Source organism: Myxocyprinus asiaticus, chromosome 40, assembly GCF_019703515.2.
Source record: "Myxocyprinus asiaticus isolate MX2 ecotype Aquarium Trade chromosome 40, UBuf_Myxa_2, whole genome shotgun sequence".
NCBI classification, from domain to species: domain Eukaryota; kingdom Metazoa; phylum Chordata; class Actinopteri; order Cypriniformes; family Catostomidae; genus Myxocyprinus; species Myxocyprinus asiaticus.
Genome location: NC_059383.1, coordinates 2,572,684 through 2,595,836, shown reverse-complemented (window position 1 = coordinate 2,595,836; position 23,153 = coordinate 2,572,684). Strand labels below are relative to the sequence as shown.

At 38.3% G+C, this 23,153-nt stretch overlaps 1 protein-coding gene across 5 annotated transcripts in view; it reads right to left on the bottom strand.

Moving 5' to 3' along the window:
- The window catches only part of fnip1 (folliculin interacting protein 1), a 61,002-nt gene that overhangs the window by 1,838 nt on the left and 36,011 nt on the right, over nt 1–23,153 (bottom strand). For 4 of the 5 annotated variants that reach the window (XM_051680555.1, XM_051680556.1, XM_051680557.1 and 1 more), the window contains 11 exons: nt 19,374–19,457; nt 18,134–18,205; nt 15,683–15,818; nt 14,444–14,645; nt 14,254–14,339; nt 10,135–10,281; nt 8,296–8,465; nt 5,112–6,525; nt 3,744–3,909; nt 1,963–2,157; nt 26–141 (listed from right to left, as the gene is read on the bottom strand). In XM_051680555.1, coding sequence (XP_051536515.1) covers nt 26–141; nt 1,963–2,157; nt 3,744–3,909; nt 5,112–6,525; nt 8,296–8,465; nt 10,135–10,281; nt 14,254–14,339; nt 14,444–14,645; nt 15,683–15,818; nt 18,134–18,205; nt 19,374–19,457 — 2,788 coding nt within the window. The remainder of the gene's footprint in view (nt 1–25; nt 142–1,962; nt 2,158–3,743; nt 3,910–5,111; nt 6,526–8,295; nt 8,466–10,134; nt 10,282–14,253; nt 14,340–14,443; nt 14,646–15,682; nt 15,819–18,133; nt 18,206–19,373; nt 19,458–23,153) is intronic. The other variant, XM_051680559.1, reaches the window with a different exon arrangement.

The following is a 23,153-nucleotide window of genomic DNA, read 5'->3' as shown; positions in this document are numbered from 1 at the left end:
AGGATGTACAAAGAAAAACTCTTACCCTAGTACCATGCCCAGCTCTTTCACGTGCACTCTAGTCTGTCCTTTCAAGTACTCGGCCAGCATTTTGCTCTTGAAATACATTTCCTGGAGTCGGTCTTCTAGATGCATTATACACTGACAAACAAAACAAGGGAAGAACACACATACATTAGCTTTAGGTACACCTGCCACACTCAATCACACAATGAGGCTTCATGCAAACATGAATACCAATTACTTTTTGTTACTTATCATTACAGATAACTGTATATTTGCTGTTATTTTCAAGTACAGGTCAGTAAGACTGATGACTTCAAGACTGTGTGCTTGTTATTTTTATAGCCATTTTAACTGTCATAAATCCACTGTTAGCAACTTCAAATACATGAATTTGAGCACCAAAACATCAATCAAATACATCACTGACTCTTCTTAAACCTATAGAGCCACCTGTATTGGATACAAATTTGATGTGCAATATTCTAAAGCCTCTGCATCACTAACAATGAAATTTTTGATAAATGTCTCTTGCAATGTATTACTGCCACCTGGTGGACATTTCCATTTCTTTCTTTTTTCTTTTTTTTTTATTTATTCCAAAACATTCGCTTTCATTGGCGAAGTAACTGATTTGGATAGTGTAAAAGTACCAATAATGATTTTATAGTTACTGACATTTTAAAATGAATATTTGCTGAATACACAGCAACTTGTGCTTGATTAAAATTTTGTACATTATTTTATTGAAATAGCACATTGAAATCCATGCATCCAATATGATACAACAGGCTTTTGAGGTATATCTCTCAATCACCATTCCATTCCATTCATGCCCACAGAAAAAGAAAAAAAAAATCACAGAGTTTGAACTTAATTATATGTATTTTTATATAAGCAGCCTTCTCTGACAATTTAAAGATCTCATTGTTTTACTTTAAAGCTATTATGATGTCATCTTACTATAACCCCCTGAGACCCAGCAACATAAGTTTTACAATTTCCTTTTTTAAATGTCAATAGTGTTCGATGCATAAAATACATGTGATAATAATAATATTTTTATTTTATTTTTATGTGCTGAATTTTAAAGGTCATACATTTCAAATTTGTTTAGACCAAGGGGAGGAAGTTGCCATGGCCAAACTCCCAAACATTTGGTATCTCTGAAAAGCGCAAGATTTACAACTGTAGCATGTACGGGCTAAGAGAAACTTAAATAACAAAAGTCCTATACAAAAATTAATTTATGGGTCTCAGAAGGACAATAAACTTTAAAGCCTTAAGTATCACATTTGATTAAAAAAACAATATATATATTTAATGTTATTTTTTATGGTTCAAGAAAAGAGCTCCTTTAAAAAAAAATTATATATATATAAAATTTTCCGTATGTCAGGCTTTATAGGGTGACATGTGAAATAGCTGCACTGTGCCATAGCCATCACCAAGATAAAGCAAATGATAATAATAACAACAAGCACCTATTTTAAGTTATTTTAATGATTCAAACAGAGAAAATTAACAGTCCATTTTTACAGAATTAGCTTGCGTCTCAAGGTGGAGCACTTGCTTCTGTTTGACCCATGAAAAAAAAAAAGACTGAAAATATAAACATTTAATCAATTTCAATTATGAAGAGTGTACAACTGTGTCTATGTGTGTGCGCTCTTTCAAAAAAAAAAAGTACAGGAACTTCAGAGGCTCTGACTCAGACTACTCTTAAAATTTAGGGGGAACACTCAGAAAATTACAAAATAATAGTTTATTGTGGTTGCCTGATAGGTAATTAATATGTAATCCATCAAAAGCAAAAGTAATCTGATCATGCTTTTTAAAATGAGACTATGGAACTGAAGCACACACTTGGCTGCTGTCAGAATCAAAATCAGCCACAGTAGGACCACTATGGTGGTAGTCAATCAACCATTCGAAGACGTAAGACAAAGTTGAACTCACAAAGTTTGGTGACAGGTTGAGTCGATAGAGCTGATATGTAGATTGGAGCAGGTTGGACACGAGGTTGGACACAAGCACTTCTTTGCCTAGCTTGTCAGAGGATCGTCTCTGACTACTGGCCACCTGCACTGTCCACTTTTCAGTGTCTGCGATAATGCAGACGGCCTCGGCAATAGGCTCATCCAACACAGGATGCTACAAGGAGGAAAGAGGTAGTTTACAGAAAAGTAATAGCACACCTCTCCTCAACAAGCCACATGATTTGAGGTAACATTCGTGTTCGTAACACAAATGGTTTGGGATGAGTTACATAATACATGGGGTTAAAGATCTGTCCAATTCACTCACCCTAGGGTGATTCAAACAAAAATTGTCAAGAAAATGTCCTGGAACTATTTGACTCCAAAATCAAAATAAAGTTACAAATAAGAATTAATATATTGCATATTGGATACAACTTTACATTATTCACTTTTCCACCATCAGGCTGAACAGTTCTTGTTACAAATTTCTGTGCCAATACGGGGTGGCTGGCACAGTTATGGTTTCTTTTTCCACTGTGGTGCTAAAATGTAAGCAGCAAATCCGTCAGTTGGTGACGGCATGAGAGGTAAACATTGGAGCGAGTGCACTATGGAGGATGATTGCATGTTCAAGTTTTTATTACTGCTTCCCCCCCTGGTTCGTACTCTGCTAAAGCACAGGAAAGACATGTCCCATGTCGCAAAAAGCAAAGAGAACTTTTGCTTCTTCTTTTGCTGAGGGGATGTGCATGCTGCCGGACATGAACACACAGAAAGGTAAAAGTTCCCAGATTCGCTGAAAAGGACATTTATGGACAAAATATTTTTATGAGTAATATAATTAAATGTTATATAATCTTTAATGAGCTAGCTAGCACAATCTACCTCCCTGACGAAAAAGGCATGTTGAATAAAATGTTCTATACTAGTTAAACCATCATCATGCTATCAGAAAGATACACTAAACATATACACTATTTTGTTCACCACACCTTGGCGAAATATGCCAGCTTCCTAGAAACAAATGAGTTACCTTGGCGTTGACAAATTAACAATCGTGAGTTGCGACGGTTGAAACCAGGCTGAGAACAGTTTGTAATCATACCATGCTGATCAGTGCTCATGTGGAAATGCTACTGGAATTATTTTTCAACGTGCTCAGAATTGGATGGTGGAAAAATGTGGCTACATTGACTTTATTTACTTGACAGTTACGCACATTTTAACTTCCCCCTTCCCAATTCTCATATGCGAAAAAAATATGTTCATTATGATATTCTCATTACGGCAATGTGAAAAAAAAATTACACATTATTAAAATTGTACTACAGTAAAACATGAATAATGTTTTAAACAATGGGACTAGTAAAACATCTGGACGTGTTATGGTAATGAGAACTGTTTGGGGGGGGGGGGGTATGCTTAAGTGCTCTATGCTAAATTGCTCTGTAAATTATGTCAATGTAAAAAATCTTAATAGCCCTAAATATAGGCTTTATTTTCTTTATACAAAATATAATTTTATTATTTATTTTATTGTTATTATATAGGGTAAAATATAAACATGAAGTTTTCTTAACAGGTTTTGTGAGAATCACCCCTTAAGTATGAGCAATTGTAACAGTGATGCTTGCCTTAGAATCTAACATTATTTAACGCTAATTATTAGACATTTTGAACAGGTGTTGCTTGATGATCAATAAAAATTCTTCAGGCTAATGGATATCAAATATTTATACATTTAAAGGTTGTACTGACCTGCACAGCATGGGCCAAGTCGGACACGATATTCTGCCTCAGCTTTTCATCATTGGGGGTTCCATGCAGAACAAAGTCAGGGACATACGTAGGACAGTATCCACCAAACAAAGACCTCCCAAAGTTGGCAATACTTGGTTTAGAGTAGTTCTCGACCAGCTTTGCCCTACCAAACAATATATATATATATATAAATCTCATTAATTTTAACATTTTAATCATAATTAATCATAACATTTAGTGAAAGATATGCTAAAACATAGCAACAAGCAGCAATTATCAGGGTCCAATTGGTTTGGAAAAGTGGAGAAAATTACCAAAATTGCCAAATTTTGGGGCAAAATAATTTAATCACTTAAGTGTACTCTAGTTACTTAAGAGTAAAGTGCATCTCTGATTTCAGTTGCTTCCACCATTTTGATATTTCTGGAAAACCCACTTTTTCAAACTCCTCCAAGACCACTGGTCCAATTCGCAAACATTTTTTATCATTTCAAGTCCCTCATGACGACAAAATTTCAAAATTGTCTTGATTTGTCAAACTTTTAGAAGATAATAGGCATTTTTCACAGCCTGTGATGCCGCATTTCTGCCTTATTTAGCAGCGTAAATCTAAAAAAAAAAATTATATTATAAATTTTTTTAAATATTGAGTATAAATTTATAACATCATGCTTTGTGTTATATTACCCTGGAATTAGTTTTAAAAAATGAATTACCACAGCTGTGAGGGGGTTTCCATTACAGCTGCTGAGAGAGTGACAGTAAATTTGGCATCTTCTCCATCTGACTGTCTTTAATCCATTTTTTTTCATCTTCTGGAAAGTCATTCAAACGTAATAGTGGATTTTTTTATTTTGCTCTTGGAGCAAATGGGTAAGTGAAAATAACATTTGCTGTGTCGAAGTTTACCTGCAAATGTTTACTTCTGTTTTGCAAAACCCAGAGAGTGAAAAAGGTCTATAGCCAATGCATTTTTGGCTGTGACCCAAATTCACCTATCAACCAATATCTTCTAAACTATTTGACGAATCAGAATTCTTTAAAAAACATTGTCATGAGGGTCTCTAGTGAGGATGCATGTAAACTTGTGCGAATCGGAACAGGTTTTTCAGAAAACTCGAAATGACAGATTTTTATTTATTTTTTTGATGAAATGAAATCTGAGGTATACCTTTTGTTTCAGAATTTTGATTCTAGCCCATACAGTTACGAGGATTTTAGCGAAAACAAAATGTGTGTATTATAGCACCACTTGAAGAAGGAAGAAAGAAGGTGCTTGGACCCCTAACAAGGTGGTGATCTAGGTAAACATGCCAACACCTCTCTATATTGTTCAGTACCACTGTTAAAAACATGGTCTCTCACCCTGGTAAGGGCACTTCCAGTTCATCTTGCCAGTCGGCCTGCTCTTCGTTGTAGAACTGTCCATCATGCTCTTGCCTCGGCAGCTCTTGTCCCACGTCCTCGCTTTCGCTGTCCCCCAGTGCGCTGTCAGAGCTCTCATTGCGTGGGATTTCCCAGTCATTCAGTGGAACTGCCTTCTTTTGGTCCCCGACATTACCTTTCCCTGACATTTTACCCACTGGCTCACTCAGTGATATCTCTATACCCTTGTCCTGCTCAGCAGAACAGCAGGTTCTACAGCAGCCTGTGCTGAGATCTCCTGCATTACACCTACACCTGTCCTTGTCCATGTGCTCAAAGGTTTGTTCAAGCACCCTGACTTGGTGACACCGCTGGGATCCTTGCAGGTTTTGTGTGTCTTTTCCTGCATCATTCATCCCTTTTTGTACTGGCGCTTGGTAGATATCAATAGTCCTCGTTTCCACAGGATTGTCTTCATTAAAATACTCATCAAACATTTCCATACAGTCCCCTTGTGTAAATGGGCTCCAATTAGACATTTTCCTTGTTAGGGCCGGTACAAACAAGGTAGTCTTGCCATCGTTGGTCTTTATTTGGTCCCCTTGAGGTTTAGTCTGGGCCTTGGCCTCAGTCTGCTGGGCATTTTTTAGGAGATCCTTGTGTCTCTTGATCTCCTTCTCCACCTTTTGTTGTCGACTCTCCATGTCAGATTCAGGAGACATGGAATCACCAATGAGGAACTTGACTTTAGCAGAAGGTTCGTTCTCATCTGGATGAAAGTTTGTGAGCACTGAAAACTTGTCAGGAGGCTTCTTCTCCAGCAGGATGTCTGACGAATGGAAGATCTTGATGGGCACACCACCCGCTTCTACCTCTGACTGCACGTCCCCTTGAACTTCAAGCAAGGCTCCTCTCTCGCACGGCGAGGTGGAGCTGACCCTTACCACAGTTTCCAGTCGAGTCTCAAGCCGCGGGCTTCCTGCCTCTCTGCAGACAGGTGCATCACTGACAGTGTCCGCCTTGATGACCGGTATAACAGGACACAGATGCTTGCGATCTTCTGGGGCCTCTGTATCTGTGCAAGTGCTGCTCTGTAAGCTGTTCTCATCAGAGGGGTAGCCATCCTCTGTCTCTGCTCCCTGGGACAGGTAGTCTTGGCTAGGCTTGTGCACAGTGACCAGCACGTAGTCGGATTCCTCCACCTCTCCACGGCGCAGTGATGTGGTGATGAGCGAGCCGGGCATCACGATGGCCTCGTCCTCAGCGCTCTCCAGCAGGTGTTTTTCCAGTAACTCTGAGCAGCGGATGAAATAGGTCAGCACGTACAGAAGACGCTGTACCAGCTCCTGCCGTCGACCAACAACCACCGTACGGGAGAGACGCACAGGTGAACCGATCGCCCCATACAGATCACCTGGAGCAATGAGAAATCACAATTACAGACTGCATCTCAAATGTCCAACTTAAAGGGATAGTTCACCTAAAAATTACAATTCTCTCATTATTCACTCACCCTCATGATATCCCAGGTGTGTATGACTTATTTTCTTCACCAGAACACATTTAAAGAATAATATAAAAATATCTTAGCTCAGTAGGTCCTTAAAATGCAAGTAGACGGAGATTTCGCTTTAGAAGCTCCAAAAAGAACAGTCAGAATAAACATCATCAATACGACTCCACCGGTTAAATTAATGTCTTCTAAAGCGATCGCTTTTGATTAGAAAAAGATCAATATTTAAGTACTTTTTTAACTCTAAATCATGCCTCCTGTCAGCAGCGGTATGCGCGTGTGACGTAATCGCACTGGCATGTGAGACACGCGACAACTGAGGCACGTGCGACACACCTGGAAGGTGTGAGGAGGAGGAACAATGTACAGAAGCTTCGTTGGTTTTGGTTTAGATCTGTAATTGTATCTGTATGTTTACTCACAATGGTGGGTTTGTGTGATTCTCCTGGATGTCTCAACCGAGAGAAGAACGTGAGATTACGTCCGTAACATGCCAACGCAAATGTGTCACACAAGAGACCGCGTGAACTCTCGTGAGGATTACCTGAAGCAATGGTTTATAGTTAAAATGTACTTTAATATTGATAGTTTTCACACCAAAAGTGATCGTATTGCTTTAGAAGACATTCATTTAACTGTTGGAGTCGTATGGATTATGTTTATGCTGACTGTATGTGATTTTGAGCTTCAAAGGTCTGATCACCATCCACTTGCATTTTAAGGATGAACTGAGCTGATATATTTTTCTATTTTTCTTCAAATGTGTTCATACATACCTGGGATATCATGAGGGTGAGTAAATAATGAGAGCATTTTCATTTCTGGGTGAACTATCCCTTCATAATCATCATAGTACAATTATCAAACCAATAATAGCAATTTGCCAGAAGCCAAATATGAGTGTACAATTGTAGAATACAGATGCTGAAGAAAGTGGTGCAAGGCACTGATTTTGAGTTGGGAAGCAGATCTAATTTTAGTGGTTTGTTAACAACAGTAAGGTTGTCTATAACATTTATAAAAAGGTAAAAAAATTAATTTATATAGGGCTAAATTATTCTGACAGTGCAACGGAGTTGGGACTCCTTTTGTTTCATGGTTCATGATTTCTATAAAAAAAAAAAACTATGGCATTTTTGTAATTAAAAATAGTACCCTGGGATTTCTAGTTTGATTGTGTATGTGCATTCTTGTTGTTTTTTGAAAGTATATTTTTTTAATGTTTTTTTATTTTTATGTTCTAATTGTTAGTGACCACTGTAGTGCGTGTTTTTGTCGTAGAAGTACACATATACTTATACAATTCTGTAGTCGCATCAGTGTGACCTACAACCAATTTTAGTCGTTTGGAGCCCTGTGTTCTGGAGGATAACAAGGTGTCTGCTTAATGGCCTAAGTCAAAATTGCCCACCCTCAAGTCTATATGATATTCAAGTCTCTAGATATGGCTCAGGTCCCTCCTTCAATGTAAGTCTATGAGATCTTTTGTCTGAGTGAAAGTCCAGGTGAAAATTGAAGTCTGATCACTTAGAAAAGCAATGAAACCTTTGGTCAGAGATTTGATGCTTTAAAATCTAAAACATTTATTATTTCAGCGGTTACAGTAATCTCTCGCATTACACCACAAGGTGGCACAATGCACATATTTTGGCAAGATTTTGCTTCATTTACCAAGTTGTGCCCACAGTGGGTTGTATGGATGTGTTTTTGCCAGCATGTCCACACTCTGAGAGGAGTGCTTCTCCAGGAAGGTCTTAATGGGTGGTTGACCGTTGGGCATGACCGTGGGTACCCAGGCAAGATGATTGGTGAGAACTGCTGTGAGAAGTGCTGGGAGAAATCTAGTGATAACGGAGAGGGTAAAAGAGAAAAAATAAAAGTGAGAAACCTCCAGTACTATCCAGTGTTATTCTTAACAAACACTAAATGAAAAAAACAATTGTTTACAGAAATATAACTGGAACAAACTGAAACAAAAATACATTTTCATGACTCCAGAAACTAAACTAATATTAGCACAAATGAATTTTATTTTTTTATATAGTTTTTTTACAAAATGTGAAAGCTTTAAAACCCGCCTTCATTGAACATAAAAATGCCACTGGTTAATGAGAACACTATACAGCTCTGAGAAATGTAATGCCGTTAAACATATTTAAATGATGGTTAATAAATTAACAGCACTAAAATGCTTAAAATAAAAATAACTAAATATCCTGAAAACAGTATTTAAAGCGATTTACATCATACGCGCATACCGCTGCAGAATGGAAGCATGATTTAGAGTTTAAAAAAGTACTTAAATATTTATCTTTTTCACACCAAAAGCGATAGTATTGCTTTAGAAGACATTCATTTAACTGTTGGAGTCGTATGGATGATGTTTATGCTGACTGTCTGTGATATTTGGAGCTTCAAAAGAGAAATCTCCATTCACTTGCATTTTAAGGACCTACTGAGCGGATATATTTTTCTATTGTTCTGGTGAATAAAGAAAGTCATACACACCTGGGATATCATGAGGGTGAGTAAATAATGAGAGAATTTTCATTTTTGGGTATCCCTTTAATATGCAGAGACAGTATACCATATAGAGGTTTAGTTTCTTAAAAACTGTAAACACTGTCTCTTTGGTGCTATGAAAATTCCTGTTTTGAGAAACCTATTTAGACCCCGCCCACCAATATTACTCAACCAATGGCGTGAGTCGGGGGGGGGGCTATCTCCTTGTTCGACCAATAGCAGACAGGGGGCGTATTTAGAAAATTGTTCAGAAAAAATTGCTTATTTTTGCAATTCCATTCAATGAAATTACAGCTTTAAACGAAGGCAGAGATTATTTAGCAGAGACGGGCCGCTTCTATTAAAATGAATGGGAGAAATTGGAACACTCAACCAAGGAGCTCTAGGGCACAACGGTCAACGGATGTAGAAAGGAAGTCCTGCCTTACAGTTAAAAGAGCCAATCACCTTTTAGATATAGACATCACCCGTCAATCAACTTTAGAACGCGCATAAGCTATACAAGCCAGGAAAATTTCGTTTAGCGTAATATGAGGTTAAGAATCACAATTTATGATTTCAGTATTGTCAGATTTTATTGCTGATTTGAAATATGTTCTTTGATCGTAATCTTGACTAACCATTTTTGAGATTTTGGTCTTTCTCCATTCAAGTAGATAAGAGCTGCACTGGCATGACTGGAAAAAGCCTCCCGAGAGCGTTTCAAAGATGGCCGACAGTGGACTGACTTGCTAGAAAGACTTTGACTAAGGCCACATCCACACTAATACGACATTTTTTTGAAAACACATTAATTTTGCTCCGTTTACGTCTCTCATACATACTAAAGCAAAGCGTTTTAAATATGCTCTCCATTACCGCATACTTTTGAAAACAATGACTTTAGGAAACTGGGAACAGAGTTTTCAAATGAAAAAGGGTTAGTGTGGTTGTTGCCTAAGAATCGCAGAGTGAAAGTATGTTTGGCATTGCTCAGTGTTACTCAACTGGTTCCTGGAGGCTTGTTCCATGAGCAGTGCAAGCTCCCTCATGAAGTGGCCACAGAGCTGGTTCTTCTCGGGTGGACCAGACATCATGGTGAGCCAGACGGGCTCAGACACACGTGGCATGGTGTACAGGTTGCAGATGGTCGTCCTATAGGGCATACACAGACAATCATGCACACACAGAAGAGCCTTTGTCAGCAACTGAAACAAAGCGCTTTAGTTCTACAGGGCTGCCCCCAGCTTGGAGAGTCCTCTGCAGCATATTGAACTTCTGGAAATGTCACGCAGTCTGGGAATATGGGCTGCAGTCCAGAGCTGCACACTGAGATGTGACTTGAATTTGTAGGAAATCAGGGAAGGAAGACTCTCTTTAGTAGAACTGGTATAATTGACCAGGTTCAAACCAAATACACATTTCTTTGATTTATTACTTGTCATAGACTAGAGAATTCTTCAGATACTAAAGCCCAAATCAAATATATTCAGAGGCTGAATATATATATATAAAAAAAAAAAAGTCACTTACTCACCATCATATCGTTTCAAACCTGTATCACTTTCTTTCTTCCGTATAACACAGAAGAGAAAAAAAAGATGCAGTAAAACAGAATAAGGACCGAGGCTGTCATGCCCCAAAATTCTGGTTAACATCTGGTTCCACAGTTGAAAGCCATACAGGTCTGGAATGACATTAGGGTGAATAAATAATGATTTTATTTAGGTTTTCTATCCCTTTAATTGTAATCCACAAATGCCAAAAGATAACAGGAGCATACTGAGGAGATATTCTGTTTATTTTTACATTACGTTACTGAGCGGACATGCAACTATTAGGAGCAATACTGATGCAAATTTCTGAGCACATTACTAACAACCTGACACTTGAAAAAGGAAGAGCACTCCCTGCCCATGCCTTACTACAGTTCCCAGTACTGAAGTTAGTGTGTAGTGAGCTATAAAAAGATCCTGTCTTTCCTTCTGATTCATGCTATCAGACGCCCTGTTTTAGAAGAGGAATATTTAAGACTTCTGAAACTATGAGGTCTGATTTTATAAACTGCTAAACCTTCTGAAATGAGTATTGACTAGACACTGAACAGACAACTACATGCACTATAAGTTTGTTATTTATGTATTGAATGTTTACAATATATTAAATGTTTTGTTGTTAAACGGGTCATGACATGCCTTTTTTATTACTATAATATGTTCCTTTAGGTTCACTTACAATATTAGTAAAGTTTTATGCACAAAAACAGACATATTTGTAAAACATTATATTTTTCTGCCCTCATTCTGACCCTCTGTCAGAAATGCTCAGTTATGGTGCTGCTTCTACTTTAAGACTTGACAGTAGGTGGCCTGGGTAGCTCAGCGAGTATTGACGCTGACTACCACCCCTGGAGTCACAAGTTCGAATCCAGGGCATGCTGAGCCCGGTTGCTAGGGAGGGTAGAGTCACATGGGATAACCTCCTCATGGTCTCAATGGGGTGCGTGGCAAGTTGTGTGTGGATCATGGAGAGTAGCACGGGCCTCCACATGCCACGTGATAAGATGCGCGGATTGACTGTCTCAGAAGCGGAGGCAACTGAGACTTGTCCTCCGCCACCCGGATTGAGGTGAGTAACCGCGCCACCACGAGGACCTACTAAGTAGTGGGAATTGGGCATTCCACATTGGGGAGAAAGGGGGCTAAAAAAAAAAAAAACACACAAAAAAAAGACTTGACAGTAAACGCTCACTTTTCTGATTGGCTTTCTGCTCTTGACTGATCTGCTCTCTCCTTGCCATCTCACTGCTCACCACTACTGGGCCGGCTACAGAAGTGATTAGGTAAATTAGGCATTGATGTGTTATTGTGGAGGCAGTCAGATGCAAATGTCTATCACAGTGTGATGTCACAATGTGGAGGAAGTAGAGAACGAGTCGTTTTGGCAGCTTTGTTTCAACAAATGCTCTTTACGCAGTGAAGTATTGAGTTCTGAAACTTACAGTATGTTTTATAATACAATGACCACTTATATGTTAAAAGATCAAGGAAAATTTGCTTCCTCATGTCATGACCCCCATGTCAAACCAACACTGAGCACGTTTACATGCACACCAATACGCTGATAACTTCCAAAAATCATCTCATTTAAAAAATAAAAATAAAAATCGGACAAAGCAAGAAATCCACGTTTACATGACATGAAATAATCACATTATTCTCTGCTTTTGACATCAAAATGTGAAGAGGCATGAGAAGTAAATGCTCATTGTATCATAATTCCCAATTATTTTAATTTACTTCTTATCTGGCCATTAGATTTCCTAAAGCAATACTAGTAAGCTGGTTCACACCCGCAGTTTGTCATTTCTGTGTCACTGAAATGAATTGCAAAAATAAACATCTATTTTCAAACAACTTTCTGAATACTGTCCTTGCATGTTATTTAACATGCTTTAAAGTGTTTAGTAAAAATTTATATTCAGGTAAATATTGCCATTTTTTCTATGTACTGTTATATTGGTGCATATAAATATAAAACTGAAATATTCTTCTTTGTGTTTATTTACAGAAAAACAATGACGAAATCAATTTCAAAGCAAATGCATACATAAAGATATACATGCATATCAAAAAGTCAAATGCTGAAAAATACTGAGATAAAGCTATTGCCTAGCTCTACTTGAGATGTGTGATATTATGAAGATTAAGCAGCATGTTCTTCTTCCTACAGTTGAATGACCTTGCACCTCTGATGATGAACACTAAAGCCCTGTCCATATATTAGTCCGTCAGAGTTGGGAGATGTGAAATATTTGTTTGTCTGTTCGCTTGCGTATTATTGACTATTCTGGTCTGTCCTGACAGAGTGTGAAGGAGATAATGTTTCTGTGGCATTGGGGTCAGGTTGTCCTGGCTGTGGCCCAACAGGCATATGACTTGGAAGTATGAGCGGCCGCATAGTGGAGCAGCTCTGAAGCACTCACACCCACAACCCAACTGAGCTTATTTTATACAACCCATGACTGATCTAGAACCCTACACTGCTTTCTGCTTTGTTTTCCTTACCTGAGAAGAGAGTTTGGGGGGTTTGATGATCAATCGATGATCAATTAATTGACATTAATATGAATCAAAAAGAATTATTTTTTTTATATATAATATATATATATCTTCTGTATTCTCTATAAAAACGTATTAGCAACAGTAACAATCAATGCCAGATTAAACTACAGTTAATACTAAATCTAAATGCATTCAAATAAAGCAAACTGAATTTAAGACAAGAAAAATGATACGCTTCTTAAATGCGGGATAGTTAAGTTTTAGATGTTTAAAATAATGTGTTATTGCTTAGTTTGCTAGAGCATTCCAGCCAACCCAACACTGGCTCAACCAATGACACGAGTTTGGGGCAGACTATCTGTTTGTCTAACTGCGAAAGCCAGGGAAGTGTTCAAGAAAATGGTTTGAAAACTCTTTTTATTTTTGCAGTTCCTTTTTTATAACACTAGTGATAGACAAATACATACTTCACCTTTCAGTAGCCTATATTTCAATTCCAGGTCTATGTCCCCTCTTGCTGCTAAATGAAATTACCTAGTTAAAAACTTGTTAAAATAAATAACAATTTTTGTCTCCTCAGATGTGAAACTTGAGTCATCATGTGGAGAATTGTGTGAACCATGTGGTGCATTTTTCCACAGAAGTTCAAAGGTTAGTGTTCAGTGCAGCTGTGTGAACCTTCCCGCTCCACCCTCCTGTAAGAGCTGACGTCAGGACAGACACTGACATTAATACAGACCATCATTATCAGGTAAAAGATTAAACTTGTATTCTTATCTATGCAGTTTTCAACAAGTTTACCCCCTGTGATGGTTCAGTTTGCTGCTAAAGGTGAACAGCATCTGGAAGACACTGCTGTAACAAGTATTCGGAGGTGTCATGTGTGAAACTGCTCCCAGATCAGCACTAATTACACACAACCTGAGTGGATTATTCGACTGGGTGCCCATTAAACCTTTGGCTGGATTTCTTTGGGGATGCAAATAACACAACACCTGGTGACCAGTCGTCAGCAAAGTCTGCACTGCCGACACTGTCTGCAGCACACTCACCACAAACTCACCTAAATTCATTAAGGCCGTCCACCATTCGACTGTAAGCCAAAGCTCTCTGACTGGCATCTGCTGACCTGCGACTCAGAATCATAGCCTTAAAACAAACAGAGAGACACAAATGCACATTATAAGACAGATATAGTGTACCACTACTTTATACTGTATATTAAAGAGACAAGAGTTTAACCAATGTCTAACCTGTTCAATAGCACTTTTGAGTTTGTTCATGTGGCTCTCAAAAAGTGGAAAATGTGAGAAGAAGTAGTCCTGGAATTTGGCATTTTCCTCCTCATTAGGTGAGAGAAGAAAGATGATGCCAATAGCGATCTTTTTTTTCCTCATGACACCCAGGCTCGGCCCACTGTTTTCATCAGACATGTTGAAGCTCTCCTCCACAGACCTACAGCAAAAACACACACACAATCAAGAATCATCAGTGCTGTTTGCCATTCAAGTCATTTATATTGTTTGAAAGATCAAAAGTTGGAACTTGTGTGTGAGAGCAATAGTCACCAAATCCTACTTTTCCCACAGTTTTTTTATGTTAATGTATAAACCTTTCAAGGCAGACCTACCTTGAGCTTTGATGTTATTAAGTGATAAGTCAGTGATATCAGCTTCATTTAAAAAAACGAACAATAAATAAATGTTTCTCATAAATTTCTCTAATAAATTTCTAATTTCAAATTTTGTGTTTTGCTGCCGATGTAAAGTCAAATATGTGCAGCGTTTCTCTACAGCTTGAGATGCACATAAGCCGGGTGTTCTTTTCCAGAAGACGCCATGCAAGTCTGTTTTAATGCGATTCTGAAGTGAGAAGCTTCTCACTGCAGGCATGTGAGATGGGAATAACGCAGGCTGCTTTTGCCAGTGTGCAGATACAACATGCTTTAGTCGCGGATTTGGACTCTGCAAGCTGTCGGGAAAATTTAAACAGGCATGGCAGCGAAATGCTGTCATCATCAGCATGGCATCACACTGTATACTTGTGGCATCAACTAAAGGGGTTGCTTATGCTTCGTGTTAATATTTTCATCGGACATTGTGTCTGACGGTTTTTGAATTTGTTGGACAATAGGACATTTTATTGGTCAAAAACCGGCTAATGGAAATCCTGATTTGTATACAGTACATATACACGTATTTTGCAATAAACAAATATATTTTATTTTATACTTATAAACAGTGTTTTATTGTCAAAAGTTTTAAATTATATAATTTTGGATTCCAATTTTTTCAAATCCAGAAATGAAAGAGCATACTCACATACAGTTAAAGTCTGTTTGCATTTTATTTTCATCAATAAATCACAAATAGACCCAACCAAGGATATCAAGTGTCTACTTAATTCCATCAAACACACAACACAGACTACACCAGTTACACAATGTAAGCAAAGGAGGAGATGCAGAGAATGTGTGTGTGTGTGTGTCGCACCATCGGGGGAAGACGCCATTCTCTAGGCTGGTGGTTTGGCTGCGCAACCAGCGCCGTTGGTAGCTACTGGCACAGCTACTGGTGAGAGAGGAGCCCGGGGATGGGAAGGGGGTGATCAACAGACTGCTCAAAGACGCTGAGGAGAGAGAGAGAGAAAGGGCAGTAGAGAGGAGCGAGTCAGTGAGTTCACTCTTTCAGAACGACGGAAACTCACATAACACACGTCTACCCTGTATGAGCTCAACTCTCCATGGCCTCACAGCATGACTCGCACACTCACACACACAAAAGCTTTTTATAAAGAAACAGCTACTTGTTAGTGCTAATGACCCTGTATAATATCCCTGAGCAGAAAAGCTATACTATCCAACAAACATGAAAAAGTGCCAATTCATCACAGTGACTTGATTCAAAAATAAAGTTACTCAAAACTTTTCTTACACTCTTGCAAGAAATGCACTGGAAGAGAAGCAAGATCCTTGCATTTAAGATAAGCTTCAAACAAATACAAAATTGAATTGAGAATTGATAGGATGGCAAAAAGTGGGCATTTCAGACCAAAATGGAATCAGACCTGAATGTTAGTTTGCAGTGCATTGTGGAGGACAACTTTTCTCCTGAAACACCACTGGCACCCATACTTGAGGAGGCTTTTTGACCATGGAGGTGGGGAGCATCTATTTTTCAAATTCACATTAAATATACATTTATGCATTTGGCAGATGTTTTTATCCTATGTAACTTAGGCCAGAAACATACTTTACACAAGTAAGCGTACACCCATGCGAGCACTCGGTCTACATGCTTTTTTTTTTTGCATTACTGTGGCGGTAACAAACCTCAGTACTCAAGAGGGCGATAACAGTTGTGTTCAAACATTTGTCACATTAAACTGGATGTGTTATTATTCATTTAACTTGTTCTAAATACACTGACTTTAACTTGCTAACCGATACTTAAACAGTTGTTCTGCCATTACAATAGTTGTTCTGAAAGAGAAAACTCACCATAGAACTGGACAGTTCACACTAATGTCTGCTATAGTGCTCCTTGCAGCAATGTTGAGACTGCAACGCTTACTTACTCTACATTATGTTATGAATTGTGGTCCGACACATTTTGGAATGCAACAACACACGAAATCGAGGCTGTGTAGCTAAAAGTGACAGCGTTGACATAATTGCGTTGAGTACATTCAGCCTTTACAATGAATTTAAGGTTGTTGTTTTTTTCAGTACATGTGTTCCTCGGAATAGAACCCACACATTAATGCCAAATCAATTGCTACTTGCTATTATATTTTCTTAATGACATTGATGTGTAACATAATTTATTAAACAGACATTTTTCGATTGGCTAACATTAATTAGGAGTCCATGCAGCCTAGATGCTAACCGAAAAATAAAGTCCTGAAGCAAGTTATTATATTTTGACTTTTTTTCCATGCACTGATTAATCATGCACAATAAGACTAGGAATATGTATTGAAGTCCATCAGGTACATGTTTATTTCATGTTGACTTTATAAATGCCATTTAGCATTTAGGTTGTCATGGTCACACAAGAGACTTCATCTCTAGAACAGGAAACCACCACAGCCTGTGAGTGACATACAGAACTCGTGGACACTGTCTACGAGCTCAGTGGAGATGAAACATGTGCAAAGCAGGGCCAGAATTAGCCTCTTCATTTACTAGCAAAGGCAGGCAGTTTTAGGAGCTGCTAAATATAAGCATCTGCATGTGATGCTGGATTAGACAGTACAAGAGATTCCAGCTATGCTGCCTGTGCCATCATCGTCACTTTCCATTGCTCAAGCTTTTTCAGCTCCAGTACATTTCCAGAAAAATGGGCATCATTTTAGTGCGCTTTAAAAGAGTCTGCATGCTTCAGTATCTTTATACCTCTAAAGCTGGTTATTTGTAACTGTAATGTCAGGTTTGGGCAAACAAAATTTGATTGTACAAAACTAGATCTCTTTCATATAATCAACAATGCCATCTCCACTGGAAATGCCCAATGCATCGTGTGTTCAGTTGACGGACATTTGTGTTTGACTGTAGCATCAAAAGCAGCTTGAGACGGCATAAAAACACTGAATCAAAATATTCCAGAGCAGCATGTTTATTTGTGAGCAGGTTATACACTAACATAGTCAATTACATAATCCTTCGGCTCAAGTCAGTGGTAATGTTCTGAAAGAGGTTCATAGATCTACTGGGTTAGCACCAGCAGTATTTTGATGGAAAAGGGTAAGGCAATCCCACCCCAAACTCACATCACTGGCTATGCCAAAAGTTGGACCACTCCACTTCAATCTTTTGAAAGCACCAAAAGAGCCACCATGGTTACACTCTGAGCTCAACCTAAGAATGGCTTACTAATAACTGACTCTGCATATTTAACTAGGATAGGAAAGGTATTTAACATTGGAAAAAAAAAAGTTCTCACCTGAGCGTGCAATGCCACTGTCTCTCTCATCGGATAGTCCTCTGCCAGGCATGTCCATAGGGTTACTGTGGCCTGAGACACAGACAGAGAGAGACAGAAAGATAGACTCATCAAGAGATGCCATCTCAGTGTTAATGAGCTTGGGTGTCCACAGCACAGTCAATCACACCAACCACCCATGCAGCTGTCTCCCCATAGCATCACCATTGTGATCTACTATAACTACATCAGCACAGACTCATGCACACTTGCACACAGCAGTGGGAGAGGACGGGGCAAACGTGCGGTTTTGAGTGGATAATGGAGGGGAAAGGAGAGACTAGGGTGTCTAAACTAGTGATCACAGACACTACAACAGGCAGAGTTTTAAGTCCTAAGAGACATTACAGCAACACTACCAAACACCTTAGATGCACATGCACTAAACACAAGCAGCATTAATATTAGGGGTGTAACGGTTCTCGGTAAAAAAAAAAAAACGAACCTTACGGTTCGCCACCCACGATTCGGGAAGCACTGGCACCACGGTTCACCTCAAGTTTATTGATGCATCTGGAGCACAAGGTTTTGTGAAGAAAATACAGCATCAAATAGACACCCACAGTTTTAATAGCAAAGTTCCTTCTATAGTGATGTACAGCTTCTGAATATTGAATATATGTGCAGTAGAGTTTGAAATGCATTTTATGTCGATGCATGTAGTGTAATAGGGCAGGTATTAAGTTAAAATGTTGATTTAGTAATTAGCCAAAATGTTTTTTTTTTTGTTAAGGACCCTAACAAAAATTAACCATTGTTTTACTATAGTAATATTGTAGTAGCCATGACTGCTGTCACCATGGATTTCTGAGCAGAAATCATGGTTTTGATACAATTAACCATGGTTTTATAACAGTAATACTGTAGTTTCTATATAGTAACCATGATTTTACTATATACTGTAACCATGACAGTAACCATGTTGATTTTGTGGTTACTATGATTTTACTACAAATACCATAGTTAAACTATGGTTACTGTTGTAAAACAATGATTTTTATTAAGGGCAAACCTGTTGAAGTGTTTACCAAATAGTGTATTCTTTGGATTTGGCAGTAATATATTTTTTTCTGTACACTGCAAATACCGAACCGTACCAAAACTGTGACCCTAAAACCATGATTCAAACTGAACCGTGAGAAATTTGAACCGTTACACCACTAATTAATATGCAGACACTCAAACACACACACTCGCCAACCTGAAAAGAAAGAGGCGCTCTTGATGAGGCGGAGAGGGCCCTGCTCTGAGAGCGCCCGGCGTGGGCTGCAGAGCTGAGAGAAACCTGTGCGGTACAATGGTCAGAGGAGGAAGACAAATGAAGAGAGACACACATTGAATTGTTAGTCAAAACAGGAGAAGACACAGAGAGAAAGAGACATCTGAATATATCTGAAGCCGCCAGGACGACACAGACAGTAATGCCACACAGAACATACAGAGCAGTCTAGGAATGTATTAGACTGAATAAATTCAAATAATTCAGACTCAATTAATTTAGGTAGAATAATTGTGCAGTAAATTCTGTGGGTTTTATACACAAGCACCGCTTAAAACATGACTATGTAAAATTAAGCTCAAATTTAAATGATAGTCTTGTGATTCTCACATAACCACACCCGGGTCATATTCCACACCAATACTAAATTAAAAAATATGTATATTGTACATGACCATTAAGATTTTTTTGCATTGTGACGTTATTGCCATGACATTTAAACACATTCCTCACCCCCTTTAAGGTTTTATTCTCATTACTGTGTAATTTTCAGTACTGTATTTTTTAAAACTTTAAATCAGTAAAACAACAAATAATAGCACAATGTAGAAATACTTTACAATGTAAAAGATGTTTCTTTTTACAGTACTGTGAATGTAATTTTTTTGCATTACAGCAATGAGAATTTGGGGGGAAATGTGCTTAATAGTCAAATAATGTCACAATGCAAAAAGCTTAAATGATCTTAAAGGGATAGTTCACCTAAAAATGAAAATTCTCTCATCATTTACTCACCCACATGCCATCCCACTTTATTTCTTCAACAGAACACAACTTAAGATTTTTAGAAGAATATTTCAGCTCTGTAGGTCCATACAATGCAAGTGAATGTCTGCCAACTTTTTGAAGCTTCAAAAAGTACATACAGCAATCATAAAAATAATCCATATGATTCCAGTGGATTAATTCATGTCTTCTGAAGCTAAACGCTAGGTGCATGTAAGAAATAGATCAATATTTAAAACGTTTTTACTAAAACTTTTCGCTTTCGGCCAGCTCACCGAGTAGGGTGGAGTTCAAACTGCCTCTTGTGTGACATAAGCGCGAAAGCCTCCTCTGCATAGATATTCATGCGTAGATCCCTTAGCTGTTTCTATGGACTGCGATACTGTTTCCACACAAAAGCAGTTTATGCAGCAGTCTGAGCAAGGAGCCCGGTCTGCGGCATCTCCTCCACTCACTCACTTGCATTCAAACCGATTCAAACAGCTCTCCTTGTTGAACGTTCCAAGATGTTGCCACAGTTGACGTATTCAAACCAGCCGAGTGAGGCATCTATGTATGATTCTCTATGCTCCTCTGTTGTAAACAACACTGTGCTTCCGTTTTATTTTTTTCGTATTTCATGCGTCAGTTCTCGTGTGAACTTGCCAGCCTGCTTGACCTTGACCCTCATGAATTTTTAGCAAATCGTGATCTATTTCTTACACCTAGCGTTTCACTTCAGAAGACATTAATTAATCCACTGGAGTCAAACGGATTACTTTTATGATAGCTACTTGTGCTTTTTGGAGCTTCAAAAATTTGGCACCCATTCACTTACATTTTATGGACCTACAGAGCTGAAATATTCTTCTAAAAATCTTAATTTATGTTCTGAAGAAGTCATCTGGGATGGCATGAGGGTGAGTAAATGATGAGAGAATTTTCATTTTTGGGAGAACTAATCCTTTAAAATGGGGGGATCAATAATGAACTAAGGCACAGAAAAAAAAATAAGATGGTTAGCACTGAAATCAAAATAAAGATATAAACAGGAATTTGCCATGAGAGTGACAATAAAACAGCGTTTAGTAACAACTGGCAGGTCAAAGGAAATCTAACAACATAACAGAAGTAGATCTGATCAATTTGGTTATAGAAATTGGACTTTAAACCACAATTTGTATCTATTAGTTTTCTGCTTATTATTATTCTTTGCTATTTAAGTCTATGGCAGCCCAAAGGTCCATGTACCTTCGAATGATTTGTTTTCTTGTTTTTGTCTTCAAAACGGAATAACCAATAAACCATTCATTTATCACATTTATGTTATCTCTTGTGAACACATTATGACAACGTACGTTTTATTTATTTGCTTTACCATTTGACAAGAAATAGGCAAAAATCATCATCTGTTACTCCTCAACCCCGTCCATTAGAATAAGAGTTTATTGGAGTTCAAGTCTGCCGATTGTTTTTGCAGATAGATTCATATTTCTTATGAAACATCTGACTGCTGCATGTTTACTGCAATGCTATCTATCATCAAGCAACTGGACAAATGGATTCGACCAGTGAACACACCAAGAAACTTGCTTTTGTCACCGCAGGATAATTAGCACGATTATTAATTGGGATGCTGTGCATAGACCTAACTGTAACTAAACAGACTTTGTTATCTGGCCATTATTGTTGTTATTATTATTATTAATATCAGGTAATTCAAATAAGCCAATAATTGCAGGGGAAACAGCAATTAATTGTGACTGTTTGAGATGGGATTAAGTTTCTTGCTTTTGCTGCACTGATTAAAATATTTTCATTGGATGTGAATTTAGCATCGTGGGACATCATCATGGTTTTGTGGAGTATAGACTGTACGATACAAACGTGTGGCCTGAGATGTGTTGTCAAAAGCGCTATGCAAATAAAAATGACTTGACTATGGGTTTTTTTGAGGTTAGGGCTTTCTAGTCTTTATTTGTGTCACCTTGGTCTGTCGGGGTGCAAATATATGCGTTCTATGATGAAGGCCGTTCAGACACTTCAGTCGCAAATGTCGAGTTCATTTTCAGGGAGCCGAGCCGCATATTGCTCTTCACTTAGCCTACCGCTTATCCGAGGCACGCCTGTCATTCTAGCGAGTTCTTGAAATAAAATGCAACCAAACGTGTCCTGCTCCTGATTTACATTTGCTGAGATGCAGTTGCAGTTTGCTTGTAGACTTTCCTGGATTTTAACCTGAACCCAGCCCCTCGCACTCAAATAATGAATCACCCCAGTAATTAATTTATCGATCATCTGATCATCTGTTTTATTCAATTTTTTATTTATGTATTTATTTATTTTACATCAAATAGGAAAATGTAGTACTACACCAAAAGAGTTTCATCCAACCTGGTCTTAGAGAATCACATTGCTAGTTTCAACATATCAAGGCAAAAATACAAAGGCACTCATGAGGGGTATAATATAAAAAAGTGTTCAAACTGCCTCTCGTGTGACATAAGCACGAAAGCCTCCTCTGCATAGATATTCATGCATAGATCCCTTAGCTGTTTCTATGGACTGCGATACTGTTTCCACACAAAAGCAGTTTATGCAGCAGTCTGAGCAAGGAGCCCGGTCTGCGGCATCTCCTCCACTCACTCACTTGCATTCAAATCGATTCAAACAGCTCTCCTTGTTGAATGTTCCAAGATGTTGCCACAGTTGACGTATTCAAACCAGCCGAGTGAGGCATCTATGTATGATTCTCTATGCTCCTCTGTTGTAAACAACACTGCGCTCCCGTTTTCTTTTTTTCGTATTTCACGCGTCGGTTCTCGTGTGAACTTGCCAGCGTGCTTGACCTCGACCCTCATGAATGTTTAGCAAAAAAAAATATTTTAAATCTTGATCTATTTCTTACACACACCTAGACATGATAGACATGTTGGGCAAAATCAAGTCCTTTCTCATTGTAGCCATGGCAACGTGCACACCTGAAACCGCAACGCA